We start from the raw sequence: 10,756 nt of genomic DNA, 5'->3' as shown, positions 1-10,756 counted from the left end.
ATTAACCGGACACATTGATTTCAAAGTAGGGCAGCAACAGCAGGTAAGTAAAGCTGGTTATGTTTTGTTTACTTGCGTGAACGCAATACGGGGGGGCGGGTCGCGCACACGTTGACTGACACGCGAGCGCGCCAATCGCTTCGAAGTAGAGCTGGACGAACGGCACCACGTGACGGATTTTGTTCTGCTCTCAGCTTCCACTGCTGGACGAAACCCCGAAACCGTGGACGTCTCCCGTACTCGCGTTTATAGCCGGAATCCACAGACAAAGAAGACGTATGTTTACCGGACGTGTAGGAGAACGCGTACCCTAGGCAACTTAACGACACTTGGGTCTTTTATCGGGCGTGTACATAACGGAAAGGGACGCCGTTTCCTCAACAGCTGGCGTGGATATTGCCGACAGATTCTACCTTTTTTGCGCTTGAACTTGTCTAGTCAATCTGTTTGTTTTTGGTAAGTAATCGGCCTGGCCAGTGGATTTGCAAACGACACGGCACGTTCTCGTTGTGTTGAGCCCCCGCCGGACCGTGGGATAGCCCGTCATGACGTACAAAGAGTTGCATCGACCAGTGTTGTCTCCCCGGGACGACTCGGCCATGCTTTAAGTTGACCAAATTATTGGCAAGTGTGGTCGTGGGAGTACATGATGCAACTGAACGTGCGATGGCTTCAAAACTAATGTGTGTGTCTGTGCGTGTGCGTGTGTGGAAGCGGGCATGTCTTGCAACTTTTTTGTCGTTCAAACGGGACCACTTCGACCCCCCCCCCCCTCGGTCAGTAACTCCGACCCTGGTAGATTATCCGCTGAAATACTGCCAATGTAAAATGTCGTGACACGACTCGCCTCGCCTCCCCTCCGGAGCCACGCAAGCAGCATGTGTGTTTTGAAAGCGGAGAGACGAAGAAGAAGAAGAGGAGGGGGAGGGAGGGAGAGAGGGAGGAGGGGGGGGAGGAGGAGGAGGGGAGGGAGGGGGGGAAAGGGGGGGGCGGAGCGTCAGACCACGTGACCACGACGCAACCCAGCTTTCTACGCGTTAGCAAAGGTTGCTATCTGGGTTAAGCTAACGCGAACTACGTAGCTTCGAAGAGAGCGAGAGAGAGAGAGAGAGAGAGAGAGAGAGACAGACACACAGAGAGAGAGAGAGAGAGAGAGAGATCCCCACCGTAGGATCCGTAGGAGAGGAGAAAAAATACACACGAACACACACTGTTCGTTCTGCACTTTTTGAAATAAGTTCCCGACCACGCCGCGCGCCGTAAACGCACAGAGGACGCCATGCCAGGTAACGTGGGGGGGACGGCGGCTCTCTCGCTCGAATGTCACCCGTTTTTCGGACGCCTTTTGTGCTGCTGCTGCTGCTTGTGTGTGCGCCTCCATCATCGCTGCTTCCTCCTCCTCCTCCTCGGCGGCGGCTTGTTTTCCTGTCCTGACCGCCGCCGCCGCGGCTCCGACGAGGGGCTCTCGGGCTGTCTGTACCATGCTGTAGCAGCATGCTAAAGCGCAGCAGCAGCACCACCACGGGGGCTAGCGCACGGGGGCTAGGGCTAGCGCTGGTAGCACGAGCGCAGGCTGCGTCGCGCGGCCTGCGCTCGTGCTATCGCGTGCACGGGACACACAGCTTTTCCGCGGCGGCGGCGTGTTTTATTCGCCCGCATTTCCACGCCAAAGTGGTCGTTTTTTATTATCGTCGCGCTGTCGCGCGGATGTTTCTCCCCGTTTCGTGGCGTTCGGCCACCGAATTGTCACGGGGTGCCCCCCCCTCCCCTCCTCCTCCTCCCTCTTGTCTTCACGTCTTTGTTTCTGGGATAGTTGTGTGTTTTTTTTTTTTATGTGTGTGTCTTTAGGCCGTCCGACGGCGGCGAGAGTCTATTTGTAGTTAAAGCGTAAAAAGCGAGCCGCGCGGAATTAGCCGCGCTAAGCTCGTGCAATCCATTTAACAACTTTTGAGGAAGGCCTTCGGCGCGGCTCGCGCTGCTGTTAGCCGCGGGAACCGTCCTCGCGACGTCCCCCCCGGTGGTGGACGCCACGACGGCGCACGGTCGGCTACGGCTACATCTTATCGCACGTTACATAAGTCCCGCTTTACTATGTGGACACTTGCGTTACAAAACGCGGTCTTAAACAGTTGCACAATGGCACCGATACACTAATAACAGTCGGAGGACCTGCCACCTGGACTAGTGCACAACGTGTGTGCGTGTGTGCAACTTGCACACACGGACTGCACTGTGTACTTTTGATGCGTAATAGAGTTGATTAAACTACAAGACCCGACAGTATCAAACACTGCTGACTTATGTAAGCAGGGCGGAATACGTGTTAACACCACATTGTACTGCGTGACTCGTAACTGTTGGATTGAGACGACATTTGACCAAACAAATTCAACTTTCTAATGGGACGTTGCGTTACCCCGGCCCGCTCCGCATGGAGATAGGAAGGGTACAGAATGTATGTATTTATCTGTCACACTGATAATGAACATCTTCAGATACGTGCCATAATCTCCAATCTCAAGTTATTTTTTTCTTCCCAAAGCAAGTGACATAGATCAGTGTAGTTGATGATGGATTAATTAACACATTTACATTTTGATATCTATTGAGTGGTTTTAAGTATTCGCCAGTAGAGACGTGATTGATGTCTTCCGGCACGTCCAACGCCACATGATGCTGCCTTTGTGCGTAATGCTACTCCGAACGCCTGCAAATGACCAATATTTGCCGGCGTTACAACTTCTCTACCACGTAGCCCCTTCCCCCTTGCGAGTGTCCTGATCTAAAGACCTCGTCATCAGACGGGAACGGGCGTGAGGTTGCCAACCGAGCCATCTTCTGTTAAGTGTGTTTACTTTGGTGACACGGTACGCTGAACCACATGTTACTTTCGTGTGAGGCTACCCTCGGTGAAGAAGAGGAACCTGACCTGCCACATTGGGGCCCAGTAATGGTGTATAACACGTTATTCCCAAGCATTTGCGTCATCCGTCTTGGGTCGCAATACAAATATATATATATATATATATAATATATATATATATATCACACACACACACACATACTCCTTGGAGATTAGGGTTCTCAGCATTGAGTTGCCAGTGTGTTTTATAATCCCTATCTGTTCATCTGCTGGAGGCCCTGTGCAGATCATAAAGTTGCTCGTTCTGGATTCAGATGATGTGTAGTATTTGTTATCCAATGCAAACCGTTGTCCTTGAGGTGTGGGACTGCAGATCAACTCCATGAGAAATAGATAGATGAAGGCCATGGATACGCTTTATTATTCTGAAGATGTAGTATTATTTCTCGTACGGTTGTTTTGTAAATTGAGCAGATCCAATGTCTTGATTGGTGAGTAAGGTGGCCAAGGCGAAGAACTTGTAGGACGCCTTGTATTGCTGTCAAAAACACGCATCGGTGTCTGGGTTATTGTTAAACACAAAATGTTTTCTTTATGTACATTTCCAAAACCTCGCACTGGGGGAGACCTGGTCATGTGTGTTGTGTTCTCCTTATCAGTCGTACTACGGCTCATGGTCTGTTACGGTACACTCCTTGGCCACATGGATAATAGATGTTTACTCCTTACAGCAAGTCGCCCTGAGGTCATTGATGTGATGGTGTCGGGCTGCTTCTTATATGTGAGACACTTGGGGCCCCGGCGATAATTGGATTATTCATCTGTGGGTCATCTACAAGATACTGTCAGGAGGTTTGAAATATTGGCTTTAGTCATCAGTTCATGAATGATTTTAAATTATTAGTTGGAGTAACTTGGACTAACGCGTTATTGCTCGGCATTATGACTAACGCTGTGCATGGAGTCACTTCATGATTATTAGTTGTCGTGTGGTGAGTTGGCCTGGATCAGGGCGCGCTTTCAGTCGTTCTGGGAGGATTTGCGTTGTACATTTTGTTCTAAACAAAAGGGACTTCATGTAGAAGTTGTGGCTGGCGCTATACGTCCTCAGATAACCATTTGAAGTAGCCTCACGCACGCACACCAAGACCTACAACTATTGCGTAGCTCCTTAACCCGTTTGCTAAACGGGTTGGATTGCAGCCATGTTTTGAAAACAAAAGTGTGTGTATAGCGCTGAGCTGTGACTGACACGCACCAAGCTGTGCTATTTTTTTAATATCCCTAGTAGATATTATTTCACACCCACCATCGTTAATTGACGGGACCATCTGAAGTTCAGGAAGTCTTCTGAAGCGATTCCAGATCCCCCTCTCTCCTGACGAGTGGGATAACGCACACGAAAAGTTGTGCTATAACCCGTTTGCCTTGTTTCAGAAGTTTTTAATGTTTTACTTTAATCAAACCGTAACGTTTAATCTCGTGTACCTGCGTCTTCCGCGTGGCCGATTCGTCAGACTCCACCCGGTTTGTCTTGTCCCTTCTCCGCAGCTGGCCCTGGCACGTCTACCGTGGATTGAATTTACGGGGCCCGATAACGACATTTCACTTGGACGAGGCTCGCCTGGCTCCCGTAGCGCTCCTCCGCCGCCGTGTCTCGTCCCTCCTCCCCGCTGGCCCTGATGCCCTGAGCACCGTTAGCCTGCCGTTTATTTTTATTTTTATTGAATCCCGATTTGTTTATACAAAGTCAGAGCTGGGGAGCACGCCCAGCTTAGTGGCCGACTCTGTTCTCACCTGTAGTGAGGGAAGCGTTCAAACGCTTCCAGCCCTTCCTGCGTGCTCGAGGGTGAGTGGGACGGGAGACGTCGCGTTGTCGTCGCTCTCTGGTTTTTTTTTATCGGCCCACACTCCTTCTCTCCGCGCACGGCTGAGCGCTGTGGGGGTCTCCTGTGTGTTCGTTCAGGGGGGCGGGGCGAAGTCTTACTGCTTTTAAAACCTAGATTTGGTTAACTAGGTTAATAATTGGAGCAAACGGTGCACATCTTCTCAACTCCCCACTGGCATTTAATGGAAAACCCATCGTCCTGCCAATGATTGAACGAAACGCTGAGCTTGAGCATCGGCGTACTCGGTTTTGTTTCCTGGCGTGTCGGCGGCCGTGCGTATCTCTCTCGACGTGGGAGAGAGCAAGAGAAGCAAATACACTCCAGTTATAACCACGGGGCTTATCTCATGATCAACCTCAAACTGTTTAAGTTAACACCTGACTCACTGTCTCCCCCCCCACCACCCCCACCTCCACCCGCAGAGCCAGCCGAGATGAGCGGTCCGGAGGTGGCCAAGACCCCGGGAGGCGGAGCCCCAGGCAAGGAGGGAAAGGAGCCCATAGCCAACGGGCACGCGGGAGAGGGGGGGGACAACCCCTTCGCCGAGTACATGTGGATGGAGAACGAGGAGGAGTACAACAGACAGGTGGGTGGAGGAGGAGGAGGAGGAGGAGGAGCCGTGGGGTTGCAGCAGCTCCGGTCTGCGGAGTCTCGTCTCTTGAACGGGGCGGGGCCTTCGGGGCAAAGAGTTCCTGGAAGAGATGGTGTACTTTGTTTTTGTCTCAAGGCGGGCCGGCCGATGTGTCATCGTTAGTGTGTGGTTGGGTAACAGACACTGGATGGCACAATCCCAACGAGGGGAGCTCCGTTGTGTGTGTCTGTGTGTGTGTGTGTGACGCATTTCTAAACGGAGCGACTGGTTGGCCCACATTTTAAAAATCGATCGATGTTTATTTTGAACTGTAAGTAAAATGAGATGATGAGCGGTGAAGGTATAACGGCGGATGTGGTCCTCCCCTCCCCCCTCCCCTCCCTCCCCTCCCTCCCCCCCCCCCCCCCCACCAGGTGGAGGAGGAGCTCCTGGAGCAGGAGTTCCTGGAGCGTTGCTTCCAGGAGATGCTAGAGGAGGAGGACCAGGACTGGTTCATCCCGTCGCGGGACCTGAACAGCCAGGGGGTGGGGCAGCTGCAGCAGCAGCTCAACGGCATGTCCGTCAACGATCACCATGGCAACCTGGAAGAAGTGGCGGTAAGGAGGAGGAGGAGGAGGACGCCGCCGGCATGGCTGGCGCACGCACACATGCAGGCACACATGCAGGCACACATGCAGGCACACACACACACACACACACACACACACACACACACGGTCCTCGTCCGACCTTAATGACATTTCCTGCGCTGTAAAATATTGATGGAGAGAGATGGCCGTGATAACTGCTGCTCAGGTCCGTACCGCCGGGCACGCACCTGCGCCGCGGCCCTCTAGTGGGGTGGGGGGAGCCGGTCAGAGCAGACGTCATAACGGACGACTACAGAGAACCACCACGGCCGCCGTCAAACAACCGGCGACGACGACCATCAACACGAGGAGTCGAGTCGTGTCGAGTCTTCTTTTTATAATCTCGCCAATCAAGAAGGACCGAGATGGGGGGGTTCCGTGTCGTGTGTTTTACAACGGACCAATCGATGAACAGGCTTTAATTAACTGTGAGGCGTCTCGTTAAGTCGTGCACGTTAGTCCGCCGTTTACTGACGCTCTGCTGTTCTGTTCTGTCTCCCTCCCTCCCTCCCCTCCCTCCCTCCCGCCCTCCCTCCCTCCCTCCCTCCCGCCCTGCAGAGGAAGAGCGTGCTGAACCCGGAGGCCAAGGAGTTCATCCCGGGGAAGAAATACTAGGGGTCCCCCTCACCCCCATGGGGCTCGTGCACGGGGGCGCGCGCGCGCACACACACACCTACACACCTACAACGCATACTCAGTGCACATTCTCAGAGACTCTGGCGGCCTTGACCGCACATACGCGCACACACCTACACACACACACACACCTACACACACACACACCTACACACACACACACGAGACGAGCCAATGGCGCGCTGGCGGGCCCAGTTGGGGGGTGAGGGGTTTATTTTCTGTCTTTTTTTTGTTTGTTTAATCTTTTTATTTTTATTTTTTTCCTGTTTCTTGTAAACTAGGGGACGTTGGGGGGGGGGGGGGGGGTCGGGAGGGCGGGGCTGTAATACCAGCTGAATCCTGTAGGGGGGCGGGGATCGGGGGGGGGGGCAGTGCTATCTATACTAGACATTTCAGATTATTCGGATTCCGTTTGGCGGTGCGGTGTGCAGAGCGAGGCGGCGCCCGGCCTGTGAACCGAGAGGGGGGGGGGGGGGGGCGGAGTCAACCACCTGGTTTTATAGTGGGGGGGGGCGGAGTCAACCACCTGGTTTTATAGTGGGGGGGGCGGAGTCAACCACCTGGTTTTATAGTGGCTCCGTGGCTACTAACTCCGCTAGGCTAACGGTGTAGTGTGAGTAGCCACGCACAGAATGGGCCGTGAACCAGCGATGGGCCCAAACGACCCGCAGGGGTTCGACCCCCCCTCCCTCCCCCCCCCACACACACACAGGGCGGGGGGGGGGGGGGCCCGCTGAGGCTCTGCCACGCCGCCGCGCCGCCGGCCCACTGCGCTGGGCTCGTATTAAGGTCGTGATTAAGCTCTGCGTGACGAGGTGTGTGTGTGTACCAGGTAGCTGGGCCCTAGCGGCCGCGGGTCGTTTCCAAAACCCCCAAACGTACGCCCCTGTACTCCGCCCCGCACGCCGCCTCCTCCCCACCCCCCCCGTGGCGAATCAGAAAAGACCCGGAAGAGATGCGAACATGGACACATGATTATTTTCCTAATTTGTTGAGGAAATCCATGTTTTTATCCGATGTTAAGCTTCTAAAAAAAATAAATAAAAGACGTTGGTTTTATATTTATGGCCAGTGTCGAGGGGAAGGCAGGGCGGAGGGGGGGGCAGACCTAATTTGAAACGACTCCTGGAGTCTTCTAGATGGGAGGTGTTCCGGTCTGAACCGGGGCGTAGTAGTGCGGTTGAACCGAGGTGGCTCGGACGGACCGTCCGCCTCGGCTCGGTTGTCTTGGCGGCACAACGTCTTTTTGGTTTTTGGAACACGACCGCGCCGGCACTCGGCCGTCTCTCCTGGGGGGGTTTCCTCTGTCCGGCCCTCTCAAACACAAACATCCGCATCCAGATCAGGGCGTCAAATATCCCCCCCCCCCCTCTTTTCTTGGGGAGGTGGGGAGGGGCTTTTTTTTTTTTTCCTTATTTGTCTCTTTTTTTTTTCATTTATTTTTAAGAATGAGATTTGTGTCCCTGCCGGGTTGTCGTAGCTCCTGGCGCTGTCGTCCCGTTGTGTCACCGAGGAGGAAGAAGAGGAGGAGGAAGAGGAGGAGGAAACTGCATAGTCTCAACCAATGACAATAAAGCAAATATGCGGCCCTAATGAAATACTATTTATTCCTTTTTTCGAGTTTGTCCCCGAGCCAAGTTTTAAGCCGGAGTTGCGCCGAGCCTCACGTGTGACGCGGCGTTAACCAGGAAGTCTGTTGGTTCCTTATTTGCCAAGACTGCAAGTCCACCTCAGAAAGGAGACGTGGAGATGAGATTTAGCCACCCGATATATAATCTGCATCTGATCTCATTTTATCTTTTAAATTGAGTCCCCCCCCAAAAAAAATATAATTCATGTCACGTCGCGCGCCCCCCCCCCCCCCCCGTTTCCTCCACCTCCTGCCCTCCTCCTCCTCCACGCTCACCCCGAAAAAGTGCGTAGTCCGATGCTGCTCCGTGCTGGGCGACCCCGTCGACCCCACCCCCTCCCCCCCCCTCCTCCACCTCCACGTGAAGGCGAGGAGGGGGGGGGGGGGGGGGCGGCGGCGCTGAAGCCCAAGACACGCGCGGCCATCCTCCTCCCGCCGCCCGCTGACGGCAGCGCTGACGGCAGCGCCGGGGGCTGTGGAACGCCAGCCCGGTCAAAGCTAATAGGAATGTGCGTCACTGTGCATTGTGCAACATGAAAACTTATCTTTGTGTATTTTTATTTTTATTTTTTTTGTGCTTCTTTCGTTTGGGCGGGGGGGAGGGGGGGGGGGAGATGGATGAGTAGAGGGAGGGAGGGAGGGAGGGGGGGGAGCAAGGTCAGTTGAAGAAAAAAAAATTAAAAAAAGATCCAGGTGACACAAATTGAGTTTCAGTACAAAGAAAAAACCTTGAAAAAAAAGAGGAATAAAGATGTAAAAGGCATGATTTTGTTTTGGTCTTTTGATGTGTGCGCATGCGCCTTGCATAAACACCTTTGTTGGTTTTATTGCTCGGTCTTTCATCATCCACATGTTTATTCCCCGTAGTTTTCTTTATTTCTTGCAGCTGGTAAATATGAAAATAATGCTGAAATTTTTTATTTTATTTTGAACCTTTCATCCAAAGTCACTAATATTTTCTTCAAACTTATTTTTGAAGGCCTTATCGAAGATGTAGTGGTAAGGCATTCAAAGATGCCGACGGGGATTTCAACCTCGACCTTTTTGGCGGTGAATCAAACCTTAACCATAATCCCCTGAACTCTAGATAACCAGAGAGAACCTCCACTGAATAACAAACGCGTTACAGTAGTATCCTTTCAGCCAGACTTAATAGATTGGCCTGTCACTGTTGTTTTTTTCCCAGAAGCCAAAAGCGTTCGATTACCAGCGAGGCGTTCTCCTTAAAATGTTTCTCAAGATTCTTCTCCCCCAGTCTCGGTCTGTTGCTCTTTCAGGTCCACATAAATAACCACAGATTGGACACTTATTTCTCTGTATAGAGCTTAAACTGCCTTATATGGCTCATTTGCAGTGCAGGGCTGGGTCTAGATGACGTGAAAATGGCTCCGTAACGAAGGCCAAATGGATGTTGTTGATCATCAGACTAGGAAGGAACTTCTCGGTGTAGCTGAACTGGTTTAAGTGCTGGTTACGTTTCGTTCATGCACTGCATGTGTCTGAGATGGATGCAGAATGGGTTTGTGTAACGGTTTGAAACTGTTGGATATAATCGATATTTCTAAACAAGTTTGTATTCATCCAGTCAAGCAGTTTGTTCTGTCTTTATACTTACTGACTGGATGAATATGAGCACTGTAATCTAATTTCCCTTCCTATTCCAAAAGGGTCTTTATTAATATTTTCCAAAGTCGACCGGACCGGAGACATTCACAAAGAACACAAGCTCTTTGTTCTCACACCTTTTTTCTTCAGTTTATTCACCTTTAAATGGGATCAGGGGGGGAAAACGACTAGAAGATTCTGCTCGTGCTGATTGGACGAGGTCGTCTCACATGGTCACGTGCTTCTTGGCTAACAACTGCCTGGCCTTCTGACGGGCCAGCTGAAAAACACACACACACACACACACACACACACACACAATGACTCATCAGCGATTAGCACCGCAACATGGATTCAAACACATTGTTACCATCACAAGACAACCCTAGGAACAAGGGAACACGTCACATGGTTTTGTACGCCGTCGACAGAACGGACGCAGCACACGCGCCGTGGATACGAGGCGTCCTTTGTGGTCGGATTAGTTTTACTAGTTACAACATAACGGCTGCAGTTAGGGACATTGACACGTTTAACCACTCACGTCCTCCCAGGACACCTTAAAGGTGACACATCACACCACCAGGGCTGAGTGTGATCAGCCGTCACGAGCCGCTTTGGAAAATCTGCCTCCTCTGAAATCACAAGTGGGCGTGTCCCACCCAGACGTGTGCCGGATGGATCAGTCCAGACCAGCCTACACCCGTAGGTGGACCGTAGGCAGCGTCGCTCATCTATCCGTGATACATCCAGGACGGCGGCCACGCCCCACTTGTGATGTCAGGAGACGGCTTGTTAACGGCTGATCACACCCAACCCCCTGGTGGTGTAACAACATGTCACCGTGAGGTCCACTGAACGTGTTTTAACAGCTCTACAACAACAACAACAAACGCTGAGGCTGTCAACGTG

At 52.3% G+C, this 10,756-nt stretch overlaps 1 protein-coding gene across 2 annotated transcripts; it reads left to right on the top strand.

Annotated features, from left to right (window-relative positions):
• The first annotated feature begins 200 nt into the window (after positions 1-200).
• Positions 201-9,010, top strand: paip2b (poly(A) binding protein interacting protein 2B). Of its 2 annotated transcripts, none has more exons than XM_084489259.1 (4): positions 201-456; positions 5,175-5,338; positions 5,758-5,940; positions 6,532-9,009. In XM_084489259.1, exons 2-4 carry the CDS (start codon positions 5,186-5,188, stop codon positions 6,586-6,588), a joined length of 393 nt encoding a protein of 130 aa, XP_084345385.1. In that variant the 5' UTR covers positions 201-456; positions 5,175-5,185; the 3' UTR covers positions 6,589-9,009. The 2 variants fall into 2 exon arrangements, with proteins under 2 accessions (XP_084345385.1, XP_084345384.1); XM_084489258.1 differs by lacking the exon at positions 201-456 and adding an exon at positions 1,000-1,286 and having other exon boundaries at positions 6,532-9,010.
• Positions 9,011-10,756: the final 1,746 nt, after the last annotated feature.

This window comes from Micromesistius poutassou (genome assembly GCF_964030765.1).
Source record: "Micromesistius poutassou genome assembly, contig: SCAFFOLD_1647, whole genome shotgun sequence".
Taxonomy (NCBI): domain Eukaryota; kingdom Metazoa; phylum Chordata; class Actinopteri; order Gadiformes; family Gadidae; genus Micromesistius; species Micromesistius poutassou.
This window is presented reverse-complemented; position numbering and strand designations above follow the sequence as displayed.